Source organism: Silurus meridionalis, chromosome 14 (genome assembly GCF_014805685.1).
Source record: "Silurus meridionalis isolate SWU-2019-XX chromosome 14, ASM1480568v1, whole genome shotgun sequence".
NCBI classification, from domain to species: domain Eukaryota; kingdom Metazoa; phylum Chordata; class Actinopteri; order Siluriformes; family Siluridae; genus Silurus; species Silurus meridionalis.
Genome location: NC_060897.1, coordinates 8,096,348 through 8,115,935, shown reverse-complemented (window position 1 = coordinate 8,115,935; position 19,588 = coordinate 8,096,348). Strand labels below are relative to the sequence as shown.

Here is a 19,588-nt window from a genome sequence, read left to right as displayed (position 1 = left end):
TATATATGTATATATATGTATATATATATATATATATATATATATATATATATATATATATATATATATATATATATATATATATATATGTATATATATATATATATATATATATATATACATATACATATACATATATATATATATATATATATATATATATATATATATATATATATATATATATATTACATGCTGTACATATGCTACATATTTACCTGTACCTGTACTATGTAAAGACAATAAAGTTGTATCTATTTATAAGCAATACTTATATTGTCACTCCAGATTATTTTTTCACATTGTCATTTCGGCACCTCTTGCATCCACAAACTCATCTATTCAGAATCCTTTGCAAAAATAACAAACCATAAAACTTGATCACTTACATTACCTCGCTCCAAAGACATCAGACTTCTAATTACACACACCTGTTCTTTATTACTAGCTTTCTACATAACACCTCAAACCTGTTTTTTTTGCTAAGCATTGCTCCCATTTAGGATGGTGGAAAGTATTTTCTGGTTTTGACTTGTTAATCAGTCAAGTTTCCTTTGCTTGTTCAAACCTGTTGGTAGTTGGGCTTCATCCAAAGCTGTATCTGTACCTGACAGTAGATCTTATCAATCACGATTATCAGTGGTTAGCTAGACGTTAGTTGCTGGATTGTCAAATGGCCTTTGCACTGACTGACTGATAGTCCAGGCATTCCATGTGCGCATGCATAAGGAGCAACCCTGTTTGTTCAAAAATGTAAGAACCACTGCACAGTTTATTAAAGAGAAAATTGACTGGTAAAACGAGGGACTAAATTCTTCAGATTGCTAATGTTTGATGAACTAAATTAAAATAAAAACATGCAACAGTTCTGTATAGAATATTGTTAAAAGCTTGCCTGACCATTAGTGTACTGTATGCTATAATAGTAAGACAAATGATCAGGGAATTGGATTTGGAGCAAACACTTAATTTCTTTTAAATAGATACAGCTATGCTTTAGCATTTCAGCTTCCCAAACCCGCTAGTTTCTGTTAAACAAACTCATCTAGATTCCCTCTGACACGTCGGAGAACTTCTAAAATAAAGGAGATATAAAACGATCAAGACCTTAGTCAAGGGTTAGAGAAGGAAATGCTAATGTGACTTTTTTATTGACTTTTTTTCACTTCCTTTAATGAGTTGCCTATACATAATACACCAGCACAGAAAGCACATAGATAAACTAGGAGTTTTAATGGCTTCCGATATAGCAGCACAAGCTTTTTTTTTTTTTTGTTAATTCTAATTAGCAGCCATCAAACACTGGTGTTGAGGTATATTTTAAGTCCCCCCTAGGAGAGCGAACAGGTTGGAGTGAGCAGTGCAATCCATCACCATACACCTGGTAATTAGCCAATAAGGCAAACAAACCGCTGGGTGAAATGCAAGCTGAGGCAGCCGAGGAAATGTCAGGGCAACATGGGTATAGTTAGTGACTTACACATCATAAGTAATTATTATTTCAGAACATGTTTAGACCTGAGAACTAAGGAATTCACAGTGAAAGCTAAAAAATAATTACTTTTTAAAGGCAAAAAAAAAAAAATACACGCTTCTCATATCAAATTCAAAGCTGTTTTAATAAAATTCGCTTTGCCAGTTTTATTGCTGCAGTGTTTAATTTACATGCCACAGTGCTACTCTATACTAGTTAAATATTTGATTGGAGTAGAGGCGGTGCTGTGGGCATCTGTGATCAGGCTTAACGAACAAAAACAAGTTTTTTTTATTGTCTGAATATTGAGCACAGCTGTTTCATTCTCTTTTCACCGGCATGTTATTTTTCTACTCCGAAAACAGTCTCAAGCAACCAGGACACTGAAAATGACATACCAATCATTCAATTATAACCCAGTTTTACTACAGATCTAATCTCAACAGTAGATTGTATATTGAATTGGGATTCTGAGACTAATTTGAGAAATAGCTGTACTTTCTGTAGTGAACTAGTGAAGCTTTCCCATGTGTTAATTTCCAGTACTAAAATATTTCCTCATTTGCGAGCTCTCAAATGGCTTTATTAATGAATCCAAGCAGTTTATCATTACATGACTGCTTATCATTTTGTATTTACTCAGGAACAATAATATTAGTTTTTTTGCCAGCTCCCAATCAACAGCTTTCTCCAACAGCTACCAAATGAAAAAGGTGAAGGCCAGCACGTGTCTGCTCCAAGAAACATATCTCTTTCTAACTGTTTGTCATATTGCATAACAGGACAGCCAAACACTGTTATCTGCCCTCTTCTGCATAAACAAGCTAACATAAGCTCATGCTTGCTTAGTTTTACTTTGATTGACAAGAGTGAGAGAATGAGAGTATTTCATTCCATGTAAATTGTTTTGCTTTCTTGGACTGAATGGACAGCTGTGCCATGGATGCAGCAAACCTGTGACTTCCCAAAGATAGAGTCAAAAGAGTACAAACAAAGTTAGATGAGCCAATCAGCAATTATTAAGTAGTGATCACACCCAGGAACCTTTCCTTCACTGTTTTTTACTGTTTGTTTTTTTTAAAACATGTCTTTTTCATCCTGCTTAGACAGGTCAAAACTCAGGATATGACGTCTTCAATTCAATTTAACTTTAAGGGTCATTACACCCTACCATGATTTTTCTGAGATGTTTTATTACATTGTTTTATGCACTGTTTTGGTTCATTAAAACATTTTCTCCCCATTATCTATGTAATAAATGTTACTTCTACTTTTCTATGTCATTGATGTTGCTTTTATGTCAGTATGTACAAAGGTTTCGGTTAAATTCAGTCTGTCTATGGGTATCTTCCTGCCTCTCAATCTCTTGCGTTTTTTCCCCTCTGTCTCTCTCTTTCCCTCTCTCACTTATATGGGGTGTTTGCGCTTCTACTTTCTTGCCTGATGGATCGGAATCCTCCAGCACTCTCCCATCATGCATTGCTGCTGTGCCCTCTAGGGAATGTGAATGTGAAATGTTGATCCCAAAAAAACTTTCCATCTTTCTATTTTCTTCCCTTCCATATCAGTTGACAGAATGAAAGAAGATATTTACATCAGATTCTTCTTGTTATTCTAAATATTAGACTGTGGAAAGTTTGAACGTGATAATACAGACACCAGCTCTGTCCCACTTTATCAGAGCTTTATCACTGCTGTCAGCACCATGCATCTTTTGTCTTTTGCACACAACCATCACAGACAGAGCCAGAGTAGGCTATTGTGAAGTAAGGGCGCACTGTGTCCTCCAGTGTGTGAGGATATATATATATATATATATATATATATATATATATATATATATATATATATATATATATATATATATTAATATAGTGGGGGAGACTACGTTTGCAAAATCCTGAAGTATTCCTTTACATTAAGTATATATTCTGCATTACCTCTGACATGAGTTCCAGCTGTAACTTAAATGATTTACATTGATGGGGTTTTAATACATGATTGCTACTGCAGTAACAGCTTCTTCGTGTAATTGTTGCTATGATGAAGCTCTCTGGTCCGAGGTATATCTGTGACATTTATGGAAAGACTTGTCTCATAACATTAAATCTAAACTAGAAATGGTTACAATGTGTGTTGTGCTGTTCAAATTAGTTTGTACTTGTTAAAATGGTGTGGTGTGAGTGGAATAACACACATCCACTCAATGATTCAGACTTAAACTGGTTTCTATTTAGTTTCATAATCGTGTTAATTGTACATTATCTTAATGTTTAATTTTTTATTTTTTTTATACATTTCATTTTAGCTTATCTTCATCTCTATTAGAAATCATTTATATTTGAAGACAATATATATCTTCAGCTTACATCATGAACTATAAAAATAGTGTATATATTATATATTGTATATAAGTGTATATATATTATATAAGATACTATAATAATAGTGTGTATATAATATATACAGACTATACATAGTATGAAGTTCTAGATGTCTATTGTCTTTCTCAATTTTTCCACTGCTAGCAGCGTGTGTGTGATGTTTCCGTACCATGTAATTACACTCACTTGCGGCTGTAGGGACACAGTTTACACATTAGCGCACAGTCTGAAAGGGTGATGCTTGAAATGTTCCTCTGTAGTCTGAGAGATAGTATCAACATGCTCACTCTGTTTTGTGACTTTCTCTCTTTTGCGGACAGAGAGAGAGAGAGAGAGAGAGAGAGAGAGAGAGAGTGTGTGTGTGTGTGTGTGTGTGTCTGTGTGTGTGTGTGTGTGTGTGTGTGTGTGTGTATGTGTGTGTTTGTACTGTGTGGTTACAATTCAAGGCCACCTCATGTCACTGTCACATTTACTCGTTAAATATTATTACGTATGAAGTTCAGAATGGATTCTTCCGTTACCAGTAATGAGAAGTCAGGTGACTCGAGTCATATAGGTGTGTAAGTGTGTCCCAACCTCTGTGATCTCCTTGACCCCCAGTGGATTGACTACATACCTCATTGCTATGTAATGAGGAGGAAGAGAAATGATTGAGTGATGAAGGACAGAGAGAGCAGGGTGAAGGACAGAGAGAACAGGGTAGGGCTTGTTTGAAAATACTGCTGTTTACAAAGATTTTAAAGTTGAATCTCTTTAATTCTGCACCAGTTTTGTGTTTAACTGGGTTACATGCTTATTTCCCTGACTCTTTTTTTTACATGTTGCATGATATATTGCTGTAATTGACAAGGGAAAGAGAGTTAACCAGAGAGCATTGAAAACTTTTTTTGGACCCTTGTGACAGCTTATATGGCAAATCTTTATTAGTAGCACCTATTTAGAGTCCGGTGTTGGTAATACTTAAACTTTTAAGTGAGAACATGCTAATTACAGATGTCAAGCTAACTAGTCTAACTTTTCTTAGTGTGACAATATTTCTGTTTGCTGTTGCCTTTACTGGAAATAAGCAGTCATGCCAAATCAAATTTCAGTGTACAAAGTGATTAGCCAAAGTTGTAGTGGGCAAACTTAAGTACAAAGCCAAGACCTCAACCTTTTGGGATAAACTGGAACACTGACTGAACCCCAGGCCTATTCACTTCACATCAGTACTTGACCTCACTAACACTCTGGAGACTAAATAAACAAAAATCCTCACAACCACACCTTGAAATGTAGTGGAAAGCCCTCCTAAAAGAAAAAAAGGATTTTATAACAGCAAAAGGAGCAAAAGCTGGAATAGGGTGTTCAAAAAGCATATATGAATGTTATGGCCTGTTGGCTATATAACTTTTGGCTATATAAAGTATAATTTAAAGTTGAAGTCAGATTGGATTTGTCTTAAATGTTATTAATAGCAATGTCTTGCTGCAGGCTGATTGCACTTGAGTCATGTTGGTCCAATAATGAATGTCAGTAACTGTTTGTTCTTTGTAGTGCTAATGCAAGCAAGTTAACCATGCAAGGCATAATCAAATGTTTAGGCAGCCACTTATCTAAAAGATTTTACAATTCTTTCCAAGTTCTTGTCTCCAACAACCAATTTTCTCTCTAATTTCTCTATACTACACTTCACTCTATTGTTTAAGCTCAAGACAGGTCTAATCATACAACAAAGCCTGCAAAATGCCCTTGCAATGATCCACAAAAACCACAACTGTTATATCATCCTGTGCTATGCTAATAATAATTTAAGGATTTAACTGTATGAAAAATTCATGGATTGATAACCATATATCTGTATGTCATTGTTTCAGCATATAATAGTTTGATTTTATATTGTATGGAGAATGATAAGAAATGACATGTAACACTGCATTGTGCATTGAATTGTTTTCTTACAGACAATACTGGACTTTTATAAATGATGCTATACCATAGATGATCTTCTTAATCTTTGCCATGTTTTGTTGTTTTCATTCCACATTATCCTGGTTTATAGTCAAACCCTAAATTGATACTCTTGAAAACAGATGAAATGATGAAACCTGAATTGAAGTTTAGAGGAAAACATCTGTTCGAACATTGCAGTGAAAAGGCAGCTCCTTACCGATCTGTTCAGGCACGTGGAGCTGAGTTTGGGTCTGTGTGTGAGCCTCAGCCTGTGTCTGCAGCTGCTGCTGCTCCTGAAGGCTCTGGCTGTCCACAGAGATGCCACTGTCACTGTGGAGCTTCTCTCCTTCCGGCGACGGAGATGTCTGGTTGGCTGTAGCTGCTCGGTTGTTGGCCGCTTGTTTGTTCTGCTTGCAGCTGTTCCATCTGAGACATCGACACACACAATCACACAATTAAGGGAGGGAGAAAGAAATAGAAAAAGCAAAATGAAAAAAAAGTAGATTTAATAAAAAAAATTTTATACAATTTCATTTGAACTTCTTATTTACAGTAGTTTCCTGTCTAGTGTATATTTTGGATAATTTTCATTTTTTTGGCACTTTTTATTGAAAAATGTATATATTTTTCAACCATGCAGTGTTTGAATGTAATTTTACCTGTATTTTGACTTGAATTATTTGGGATATGGGAATTATATATTTTTATCCTAATACATATGTAAATATTCCTGTATGCACCTGAAGTTTATATTTAGGAATTTTTTTTTCGACATTTACTTATTATGCTATTTGTTTGTTTGGTTGTTTGTTTTGTTGTGTGGGAAGTGTGTACCTTTAATATAAAAAAAACACCTACATATGATAAAACTGAAGAATTAAATAAGATGTAATATAATAAAAAACATTCTTGATCTTTGTCACAGGAAAACATCTATATAATGGCACTACCAAAGCCATCATTAGCTCTAATTCCATTGAAGCAGATATAGCAACATTATGTATATATTTTTATTATCATTTCTAGTGCAGTAGTTTCAATCTGTAAAGTTGCAGTCTGTGAAAATAAAATCATAAAAGTATTTGTAGAAGAATGAGCAGTCTAGATCTCCCTTATTCTAATTTTGTGTTTCCTTTATTTCCTCATCCTTCCCTCACCTCTTGAAGACGATGTATGCGAGCAAGCCGATGAGCACGGCTGCCAGGGTGGAGCAGTAGATGGGGATGAGGTTCTCATTGAGTCCACTGCCGATAAAGCGAGGTGTGCTTGGCTTGGTTGTGGTGCTGTCCTCATCTGGGCCAGGGGTTCTCAGTTCATCCGAAGGCAACTCAGGAGGAGAACTGGGAGACGCCATGGTTGGAGCCAGAGGATCTGTAAAAGAAGAAGAGCAAAGAAATACAGAGTCAGATTTAAATACAGACTCCGATTCATGTCTAGCTGCAGGTTCGAGATTTAAGCTTGGAAATGAATTGTACAGCAGTCATGATTTTTTTTTTTTTTTTTATGTTATAGGTCCAGGAGAAAGTGTTTCTTGTCACTGCCGTTTTCTGACCTCCAAGTGTTATTGATTCGATGCATAATTAATAAAAGGGCAGCCATCATGCATCCTGTTCATTTTTTTTTATCTTATATTATCTTACACATGTACCTACACATGCACTAGTCTAAAACATGGTGTAATCACCTACAAGCAGAGATGATTTGACACAGTACTGTTGTTTAGAAAGTTGCATGGTGTACAGTACATTTAGTTAAAGATGAGGAAAAGTCTTCCATAGGCAGTAGCTGAAATCTATTTTAGGTCTTTGCTGCCTTATACACATTTGCACACACACACACACACACACACACACACACACACACACACACACACACACACACACACACATCCTCTTATCTCAAGAAAACTGCTCAACATGCCAGCCATCTTAAGTCAAAGTGTATCGACCAAATGCCACCAAGAGCCACGGTTTTGTCAGCAGCACACTGTCTGTCTCTTCTTATCGCTTTTTCTCACACTGCTTCTTCCTGTTACCTGCCATCAGTCTCTCTTTTTTCCTTTATTCTTGCCCCTTTTCCTTCTCTGATCCTGTCTCTTTCTTTTCCCCTTTACTTAACTCATTAAATAGTTTGCTTCATTTCATTTACAAATAAACTGTATACTGTCGGATTTCTTTCGTAATTTTTTTTAAATATCAGCAGCAATTTGAACTCAGCCCAATTACTGTTCTGTATTACATTATACTGCACTATAATTGCGTTTGTTTTACATTTCTGAGGAGTATACATGTTCAGGAAGGTACCACATTATAGAAAAGAAGCTTTAAAAGAGTTCTTCGACTGAGCTGCTTTTATGTAGCATTACCCATTATAACCCATTTTGTAAAAAAAAAAAAAAAAAAAAAGCCCCAAAAATATACTATATATTAAAGAGGGTTTTTTATGGTGGATCAAGTGTGTACAGCATGGCCTTTGGGTAAAATATCTAACACACAAAAGCTAAATTCTGTTAATTTTCTTTTGTGAAAAAATCCCACTTCTTACATACAACAAAAACTGATTTCAAACTTTGAGTTTTTGCTGTGACACAGTTTTCATTAGCTAAGGTTATAGATAAAGGATATTGTAATATACTCTGTTAGATTTCGTCTCTTACAAATGTGAGCTCGCTGTTACTTCAAAACTTTAACGATAGATTACTTGCAAAAACTTTTCATGGACACAACCACACAAGTAAAATGTGAACTTGAACAAGTGTGAAAAGTTCCATAAATAAATTATGGAGCACAATTTATAAACATTACGTAATACAAAAAACTCCAACCTAGCGGCTTTTTTACAATCTACACTTTTTCATATGATTGTAAATAAGTAGTATATTCATATGTACTGTATATTCAACATTTTTGTTAAGAAGTCTGTTAAATGTATTTATGACTACCATTTTCAAGTTCAGATAATGTACATATGCATACGATATGCTGCATTTGTCAATCCTTTTAAGATTTTGTGTGTTTTCTGTGATTCAGGATTAGAAAATTTTATGGAACTCCAGAAAAAAAAAAAAAGGGTCAGGAAGGGGCAGTTTCACGTAGGCTGTCAGATAAGATGCTTGTAGAACAAAGGCAACATTGTTTGAACATGTGAGTATACTGGACACCATGAGTTGCTCCATGATGTGTTATAGTGTGTTCATTAATTCGTTATTAAATGATTCATTCGGTGTAAAATGGTGTCAGCTATTAGAAAACAGGGCCTAATCAATTTATTAAGAAATAGGAGTGTTGAATAGGAAATGATCACAGTGGCCGGATTTCAGAACTATTTGTGTGCTTCCAACTTTGTTTCAACTGTTTGAGTAGGAACCGTGTATGGGTTTTTTGGGCATGTGGAACATGTCATCTAGGATACTTTGAGTTTACTATCGAGGTACCATGTTTGGTCTATTTTGATTTACATATTCATATGTCCCTAGGTGAAGTGTTTTTCTAAGGCCAGTTGTGAAAAAAATAAAAGCCATTAAAAAATAATTTCACAATAGTTTTCCTAACTAGTTTATTATTAGATTTTCATGTGTAATTTAAAGTTTGGTATACGCAAAATAAAACCGCTTTTTTGGTTTTACGAAGGCCGGGACAGAATAATTTGTGTTAAAGGCAATTTTTTTTTTCCATTGTTCCTCTTTCATACTCAGCTTGACATTTTCTTTGCCAACTCTCTAAGCACTTGTTAACTGTGCGTCCCCTTTAATGAGCAGCCTTTATATTCACATCCTTACAGCTCTTCTTACCAGGACGGGTCTGAGGGCCACAACCCTTATAATGCTCTCTTTATATGCCAGAAAGGATGGCCTGTATGTCTACACGTCTTTCTCTCTCACACACACACACACACAGACAGACTCACTGTCCCTCTCACCCAAATGCATGTGTGTGTGTGTGTGTGTGTGTGTGTGTGTGTGTGTGTGTGTGTGTGTGTGTGAATGCGATAAGAGTGTAATGAGGGGGATAGAGCAAGCAGAGAGAAGGAGGGGGAGAGGGTGAAGGAGTAAATGAACAGAGGCACTGCTGTTAAGTGTTCTGATTAGCTGCAGTAATTACACTGCAGCAGGCATTTAACACACACACACACACACACACACACACACACACACACACACACACACACACACGTAGACTCTCTCACAAAGTCTCAGTGATTCGTGCTTTAGTTCCACTGTTTGAAAGAGAAAGTGAAGTGAGGCCAAAAAAAGACAAAAAGAAAGAAGCACTTAATGAAAAGAGGGATGGACAGGAAGTGAGTGTACTTCAGCGAACAAAATTTGGAGGGTCTGAAAAATGGAGTGGACAAATATAGAAATATAAAAGGCAAAAGGAACACAGTCAGGAGCGTAGCTGAAAGGCACAACGTTATTCTTAAAATAACTCACAACACCCCATTGCACTCTGGGGACCGATGCACATGTCACACACACACACAAACACATAGAATGGCATGAGCTCAAATGAAACATCTTTTGTATGAGTATGAAAGCTCTACTAAAAGTTTGTACATACGATGCATGTGTATGCATGCGTGTGTGTGTGTGCACCAATAATGGCCGCTGATAGAGGTCACAGATTGAAACCTGATGCTAACAGAGGAACTCCAGCAGCTGTATCGACCCTGCAGCATGAACAACTCAGCACATCTCTCTCCATTTCTCTATATCTTCTTTGAAATCTCTCTATCCTGGTTTCCTCGCTCATTAAAAATCATCCTCTCTAAAAACTTAGAATAGTGTGTTCAAATAAAAGCATATGATATATAAAAATGTAATGAATTCAAAATAAATATTTTAATTTTATTTCAACATGGGATTATGTGTGTGTGTGTGTGTGTGTGTGTGTGTGTGTGTGTGTGTGTGTGTGTGTGTGTGTGTGTGTGTGTATGTGCATGCGCGCGTGCGTGCGTGCGTGTGGGTGGTCAGCTGTTGGGTTCAGATAAACAGGGGAAAAAGAGCATTGGGTGTGTCAGTAGTCAATAGCTGTGTTCAGGAAAGTGGAATGCAACTTTTAAATTTAATAAGAGAATGTAGGAGGAGATAGATGAGAGGCTGCCAGTGGGACTAAAGGCAGAAAGCTAATGTACACACATACACACACACACACACACACACATAGACTTTTAGGCGTGTGAATCATCGCCACTGAAAATAAGACCACCTTTGTGGTAAGGGGAATGAACTTTCATTTTGAGGTCTATCACATGTGTATGTGTGTATCCATTGTCACTCAGATGGATGTCATGCAGATGAGCATCACAGCCAGCATGAGAGAGAGAGAGAGAGAGAGAGAGAGAGAGAGAGAGAGAGTCCAGAAGAGAGTCATTTGAAAAGGAAAAATAAGAGGACAAAGAGAAGTAGAAATGAAAGCCACTGTAAATGTCACTTATGACATTTCACTGTACGTATCATTCAGTGGGGTCTTCTGTTCAAAACCACTAGGGATTTACCACATTCATTTCATTGTACTGGACTAAAAAAAGTGCACATGCATTATATATTAGTCAAAGCAAGCTACAGAAAGCATACAAAATCGTGGTTTGAGCTGATTCATGCTGGTCTTATGATCTCTCCTGGCTCATGGCATCATATTGTTCAAATTGTTACTCTGATTCATTATGAATTAGTAAGTGTGACCCACTAGGGAAGTACAAATGATAAAACTCATTATTAATTCATTGAAATTCTACAGGACTCAATGATAAGCTAAGCTGCCTGTTTATTAGGATGGACTTTGGAAAAAAGAATTTGATGATAACATTAGTGTAAAAAATTCTTCTCTTCTCATCTTTCTCTATTTCTTGATGTCCTCTACTTGCAATACTTGCATCTTCTCTTTCAAGATAGAGACATATGGACTGATGTGATCAAAGGCAACCAATCGCAAATTAACAGCTGCCAGAGAAAGTACTGTGTGTGTGTGTGTGTGTGTGTGTGTGTGTGTGTGTGTGTGTGTGTGTGTGTTTTCCTTCAAGAATCTTAATACATTAACTTGTACATATAGAGCCTCCCTGATTTATGCCCTCCATCTGTACACAGATAACCCTTAACATCTCCATTACAAGCAGGTGGCCAAATGCTCACACACACACACACACACACACACACATACATACATACATACTAGCCACGTGGCACAGCTAGCAAAGCAAATGCAAATCCAATTCAAGCCCTTGCTGGAATGTACCAGAATAGTAGTACTACATCCAGGAAGTCTCTTCATCCAACACTGAAGCTCACAGCCAAGCGTACTATTGAAACCAAATGCTGCCTCTCCTGTCAAAAATGCTGAAGCGTCTCACTGCAGTGCCAAAGACCACTATGTAAGCACTCTTTTACATGAGAATATGTGTGGAAGTTAAATTTAGAAGAGGATGGGTAAAATCAGCAAGTTTTTCTACAATTCTTGGCCATTTCCCAGTGAGAAAACTTCTAGTCTCAATATCCTTTCCATAGAGACCAAGTACAAATGAGCAGCTAATTGCATCCCAGTCCAAGCTCTATTTCCCAAAACATCAAGCAAAAGCTGGCTTAAAATGGAATTTATCTGTCTGTGTGTACGTGAAAAAACAAACATGGCAGATCTACGTACATTTATCACAGAGAGCAAATAAAAAAATCAGCTTATTTTCTCTTTTAAAAAAAAACCTGAAGCAAAAAGCAACCATGTGTCCATTTATATGCAACCCTGTGTTATTTATATATGTTGCTCTATGTTCAATCTACTGACCCAATACAAAAACAGTTTTATAGCTCAAAATCACAAAAGCAAAACAAGTTCTCATTCTATAAACCCAAAAACAAAAAGCAGCTCTGTGTCTCTCTTTACATAAAGCAAAAAGCTAAAAAAAAAGTCCGCTCTGTGTCTTATCATAAAACCCAAACCATTGACTGGTCTTTGTTAAATTCTATAATTTTAGCTTTATGTCTCTCTCCACAGAGACATACATTTAAAACAACTTATTCCAACTTCCTCAAAAACAGAAAAGCAGCTCATTTTCCCTTTTATCAAGTCAAAGCAAAAGTGACAGCTCTTTGTTCATTGTTAAGGAGTTTAAAACAAAAAAAAGGGCAGTTCTTTTAACTTTTTACAGAGCCTGAATGCAAAAGTTGCAGCTCTTTGTCCATCCTTGTAGACTGTAAATATAAATCAGCTGCTTTCTGTCTGTTTCCATAAAGACCCAAGATAACAGCTTTTATTTTCCTCTACACTTATCCCAAAAAAAGACAACAGCACCTGTGCTGAAACAGTGATCCCCAGTGAGATGGACTATCAGTCTATTTTTAGACCAAAGTGTACCCATCCAAAAAAAAAACATTACATCAGCAGATTATGGATGTCACTCACAAACCCGCACACATCATCATCATCATCATCATAATCATCATCATCATCATCATCATCATCTCAGGTCTGTTTTACTGCTGAAAATAGCAGCTAGTAAAAATTTGGCTTTTGCTCAACCAAATTAAATCGTATGCCCGCACCACAAAACAAATTGCTACACTTGCACCTGCACATGAATAAAGCCTCAGTGCAAAAACAGCAGCTCTGCTTTACTAATCGTAGAGCTCAAAGCACAGTCAGCTGCACTGACAGCTGAAGCAGCAGCTGACGCAAACTGGATCCCTGAGCTCAAAACATAAAACTGGTAGTTAGCAAGGATAATCATGCCAAAACACACACATACACACACACACACACACACACACACACACACACACACACACACACACACACGTTTTCATACTATCCTTGTTATTACATTCCAGTGACATAATTACTAATTTAACAGTTTTAGCCAAATGTCTCGAAACTGTCAATTCTACATTTGGTTTCCAGTGAAATATAAATAACCCATATATAATTATATTATAAGTCTTAATTATCTTATATATCTTAAATATCTTATTGTGAACCTTCATGTGTTTTTTTTTATCTCAATTTAACCATAAAAGCTGTATAAAGCTATCAAAATGTACAAGTTTTCTTGAAGACACTGCGAACTAATTACAAGACCACCTAGTGGAAGCATTTTCTCTGGTTGGACAGGGTTTGTAATAAGCTGTGTGTTATCAGATCACTGCATTGCTCTTCATGAAGTATGTCCTGATGTCTGATTACCTCAGGCATGTCAGTATGTGTACAGTATGTGAGGAGGGAGTGTGTATGTGTGTCCTAGACCATTGTTACTTTTAGTAGTGAAGCGTGGGCATAGCTTATCAGGAAACAACATTCCTGTTCATGTTTAGAAGTTTTAATTTGCATTATTTGATGAAAAAAGTAATAAGAGCACTTGAACTTGACCTTCTCAAACCTTCTTACTTCACTGACTGCATTTGCGTTAACTGCATATCCGAACTCTGACCCTTCACATGTCATGCCGGAACAGACTCGTGAGGAAGTGATTCTATTTAACCCTTGGTCCCATACACTAAAGTAAACACTGTCAGGAGAATTTATGGCTAGTGTGTGCATGTGTCTGAAAGGAGGAAGGAGGCAATATAGAGGAAGAAAACCTAATTGGAGTGTCCGAAGAATGCATTAGCTTAATTACATTTAGAATTAATTATGCTATTTGATTTTGCATCACCAAACATGCTGGTTCTGGCACTAACCTAGAAAACAGAGTGTTCTCTCATGCTTGTTTATCATGTCCAAGTAGAGTATTTGTCTTGTTATTTTATTCAGCTGTGTTTGTAATATTTACCGCCTAATAGAAGTAGTTGTTAGCATTGTGTTGATTTATATACCTAGATATCAATTCAAAGCTAAACTTTGAGGCACTGTTTCTAAATATTATTGTTTCTATAGATAACAGCTCAATCGCATAGACCTGGACAATCTAAGACTACTGATAAATGGTTTAAAAAGATATAAAGAAATTGTTGATATGATAAGACTATTTAATCTTACATTTACCCCCAGCCATTAGGGAGGCACAAGCCAGTGCACTCTTAGTGCCGGTCCCAAGCCTGGATAAATGGGAAGGGTTGTGCTAGGAAGGGCATCCAGCGTAAAACATGTGCCATATCAAATATGTGATTAAATAGAAATGAGTTTATTAGAGGGACAGCGCATGTAGGACGTTTCGGAGACAAGGTGACACCAAATAAATCATATTGCTTAATATATTGTAGTCAGATCATTTAAAATTTGCAACCAAACGTTGTCAGTGCTATGATGAGCGAACCCACCCTGGTATATCTCTCTTTTTATTTCTCTTCTCTAACATCTGACTTATCATTTAATTATCAATCCATTCTTCATTTCTTGCTGTGTGTGGTCTCCAGAATTGAAGCTGGGAACCTCCAGAACAGATATAGTCACATGCAATGTTCACTGGTATCAGATTCAGCCTCAGGATTGAAACATTTTGTGAATTTGAATTTTTATACATCTGTAAAGCCGCCTTGTGAAACTGTCAATCATTTTACCCAAATGAAATTGAACTGAATTTAATATTTCTATATTTGCATTTCCAAAATGCTCTCGAAACTGTAAATAAAGTACTTTGCTTTGCAAGGGCTTGTTCTAGAGTGAAACTGCTGTAGCCCAAACAAAGTGAGCAAACACACCAGGGTTCGATTTAAACAAACTACATTCCCCCGTGTGAAAGCATCCTTATAATGTAAAATATACAGTATACGTCTCACCATAACACATGGCATCGGCAGTGGACGAGCACTCCCTCAGTGTTTCCAATTCTTCTGAGCCATCGTTGCAGATGGTGCAGGGCATGCATGGATCCAGTGAGCTCTCTTGGTCCGAGTACGTGTCCTCCTCACACGGCTCACATATCGTGTCATGTTCAGGCTCGCAGCGAATGTAGACCCCATGACCACGTGGACACACTGTGCACGGCTCACAGCCACCAGTTTCTGTGCTCATGTAGTAGCCATAATCGCACACGCACACGGCATTGTTTGAGTCGGTGCATGGCGTCTCCATGCGCATGAGCCCAGTGCACTCCGTACAGGTCTGACACTTGTCCGTGAGACTGTATGTGTCCGAATAGGTCTCACCTGCACAGAGACAGAGACACAGTTTTACATTTATGTATTGATACAATAGCAATTATTTAAAATATTGGGCTGCAGAGTTTGTCTTGTTCTGTTGCATGTAAATTGGCTTCCTGCAGTTCTCCACCTCCAAAGAATTTAAAATCTTCATATTTCTGTATAAGTATATGAATTTGTTTGTATAAACTATATATCGATTGAGATATGCTATATTATTCACTTACCAGGATAAACCAATTACTGAGAGAAAGAAAGAAAGAAAGAAAGAAAGAAAGAAAGAAAGAAAGAAAGAAAGAAAGAAAGAAAGAAAGAAAGAAAGAAAGAAAGAAAGAATTTGAAAACATCCTGACAAAAGGTCAGGAAGGAAGGTAGGACGGAAGGAAGGAAAGGAAGGAAAGCGAGATGAATGATGATGGGAAGGAGAGAACACAGTGAAACTAGAGAGGAAAGACACAAAAATAAACTGAGAGTATGGGGGGAGGTGAGACTGGGGTAAAAAGGCAGGAAAAGATGGAAACAGAGTAATGTGGATAATAACGTTGCTGGAGAGGTCACGAACATTGATCTGATTTTCGGTGTGTTTGTGCGGGCACTGCTTTTGTTTATCTCATTAAAGGATCGATATTTGTGTATAGACATGAGACACAAGAAAGTACAGTTGTACTACATTATCTAAAAGTGCTGAGTGAAGTATGCATTAACCACAGTGTTGTCATAAATACACTAATATACTCAGATAATCAACAAGTTTATTCACACTGCAGTTGCTATTACGTTGCACTTAAAACTTCTGCACTAACTTTTACATGGCAAGGATTACACAGTTTATTTATTGCATAATAACACAATTTTTTGTTAGACTTTTATTAGATTACTGTGAAGTGTCTTCCATACAAGTCTCTGTGAAGTACATAAAACGAACTGTAATGTATGCTGGTATGGAAATGGTTTAACAACATCTGACTAATCAGATTCAAGAATTATAAATATATTGATGCTTTTCAAATGTCCAATCTAATAAAGTCTAAACGAAAACAACTGCAAACATTCTGGTATCTCTTGAGGGTAAAGAAATGTCAGAGAATAATTTAAAAGAAAATAATTTAAATGAATCAGTGAAGGTGATGGAAATACATTGGGCAATTAAATATCCTGTAGTCAAATATTACATACAGCTAGCAAAATGTAGCTATGTGGCTAGCTATTGTCTTTGATTTGCCAGATCATGATAACTAACTTTTTAGCTAGCTAGGGATAAAAACATGAAAAACCTTGCTTGCTTAGCTAGCATTAAGTAACAAATACTACCAAACTAGCTAGAGGGTTCAGCTAAAGTATTGGAAAAAGTAGAATTATTTTTCAAAAATCATAATATATTTTATTTAGAAAGTAGTGTTTACTTTTGCCAAAGCAAAGACTGTTAGTTGCAGATGGACACTACAAATAAATATGGTGTTGAACAAAGAATGACTGCTAAAAATCAGGCTAGTAATTGTGTGGAGTGTCCGTTTATTTTTCATGGTCTTCCAAAAATACAGCGTTAATATTGCACATTCTTGCAGTATTATTTTCAGCTATAATTAGAAAGTCAATCAATTATTCATGAGGTATTCACTAGCAGTGTCAGTGATAAAAAGTTCAGGCGGCATTTGTAATGGTTTTGTTCAAGAAGTTTGGGGAAATAATGGTTTCCGCTTGCTTTTAGCAGACATTCAGGGTTCTAATTCGGGGTTCCCAGATCCACTGTTTACCATTGTCCATTATCCATGTTGTATATTTTGGATACTTTTGAAAATCTCTTCCTTTTCTTTTCTTTTTTAGGCTTTTTTGATGCTTTGCATTCCAAAAAGCATGGTCTCTCTAAAAATGTTTTTTAATGAAATATTAAAGGTATAGGGTACTATATATGTGATTCACATGTAGTGAATTAATTGGTAGAATGTATAAGTAATAGTGAATAAAGATAACTAAAGTAAATGCATATCAATAAAAATATTTTACAAATATGTATGTATATATGTAAATATAAAGTATTATGTGCTAGTGTCATTGAACTATTCTACTCATGACAATTTTTTTGTAAGGTGTTCTTTATATTTTTACAGTATATTGTTAGTGAAATGTTAGTTATAATTTTAATATACCATTAATAAGTTTAATATAGCATTAATATACTGTTTGTTTCAGTTTTAGGTATAATCTTATATGGATAAAAATTCAGTATTGTTTGACTTTATAGTAAACCTTTCCATTAAAGTGGAATCCCATTATTCCGTTTTATCCAAAAGAGCATGGTTTCCCTTTCGCATGTGTTCCCTCTCAATTTTTTTTCCTCAGGAAGTTTTTCCGTCATCTCTCATCTCCGGTGCACGCATTAGAAAACTACATTTTCTGAAACTCATTTCTGTAAAGTTGTTTCGGAACGACTTTGGTTTAAGTGCTATAAGGGTATAATAGAATTCAATCGATGTTTGGGGGGTTGTAGGGTTTTATAGGGTCACTAGGACCTACACCTACTGTGGAATTCAGCATCTCACCAAAACCCATGTGTGTTTCCAAGTCATGTCGTTATTCAGTGCAAATGTTTTCCCTGCTCTAACACACCCACACCCTGGTTGAATCAGGTTTGTCAGCAAGGAAAAAATGCTACAATGTGCGGTGCAGGTGTACTACAGCATCAAGATGGGTAAATAAGTAAACACACTTAGAACTTCCCCTCCTTTATTTGTCTTTTAGCTTTCAAAGGAGAAAGGGTTTTTGATTCATGATCAGAGTGAAACAGAGTGGTTTTCGTTGCAAGAGTGCAGTCAGTTTGGCAATTAGCAGGTGAATACCGCTGATGTGAAAAAGCCTAGAGCAAAGTCACACAACCACCGGACTCCTCCACCCAAAACACACCCAATAGATACAACTTTTTCTGCATATTTTTCTGCCTTTAACATAAAACTCTTCTCAATTTTGTTACTACGGAACAGTATGACATGGAATTAATTGAAGTTTTTGTTTCCTGTACCGAAACTGGCACCCTCAGACAATTGAAAACAGACTTCAACTAACAAAGGTGGCAAGTTGCTGACTTCCACAGGATTAAACAATATAATAAAGAGAGCCAGCTGCCAGGATAAACAGACACGTTAGCCAGAATAAATACATTAACTCTACATTGGGTGTGAACATGTCAATTCACTACTTACAATATTTCTTTTTCTAGTTTGAAGACTGTAATTCCTTAGCTAATGGCATTAAAGAAGAAAAATGACATCCAGTTGATTTATGCATGTATTTACTTGTTTCCTTTTCCTATTTTTCACAGTCAGACACACTACACATTCTATCAAGACCAGTATGATTACAATAGGTTCTACATCAATAGTAATCTTAACTGGTTTCTTAATGATGGATTATTTTTTCGCTTGCTTGATATTTTTCTGTAATCAATTTACAGTATTTTTTACAGTAATTTACAGGAGAGCTGGTACAGTGGAAATCCGGGGTTGTGAAATCTGGGGTTGCTGTCTATGTGGAGTTTTACATCTTTTACCAATGTCAATATATGGGTTTTCTCTGTCGCTTTCAGGTTACCTCCTACCCCTCAAAGACATGCCATGAGGTGGCTGCACTAATTTACCCCTAGGTTCCCTTGAATGGACTGGGCATACCATTCAAGTCATTCCTGCCTAATACCTAGTGTTTCTGGTATAGTCCATGCCATTCTGGTATAGTCCAACCATG

At 36.3% G+C, this 19,588-nt stretch overlaps 1 protein-coding gene across 1 annotated transcript in view; it reads right to left on the bottom strand.

Annotated features, from left to right (window-relative positions):
* Positions 1-19,588, bottom strand: part of ngfra (nerve growth factor receptor a (TNFR superfamily, member 16)) — a 38,276-nt gene that overhangs the window by 8,571 nt on the left and 10,117 nt on the right. The window contains exons 3-5 of the mRNA XM_046866816.1: positions 15,491-15,859; positions 6,948-7,161; positions 6,008-6,216 (exon numbers count right to left, since the gene is read on the bottom strand). Of these exons, the coding sequence (XP_046722772.1) occupies positions 6,008-6,216; positions 6,948-7,161; positions 15,491-15,859 (792 nt within the window). The remainder of the gene's footprint in view (positions 1-6,007; positions 6,217-6,947; positions 7,162-15,490; positions 15,860-19,588) is intronic.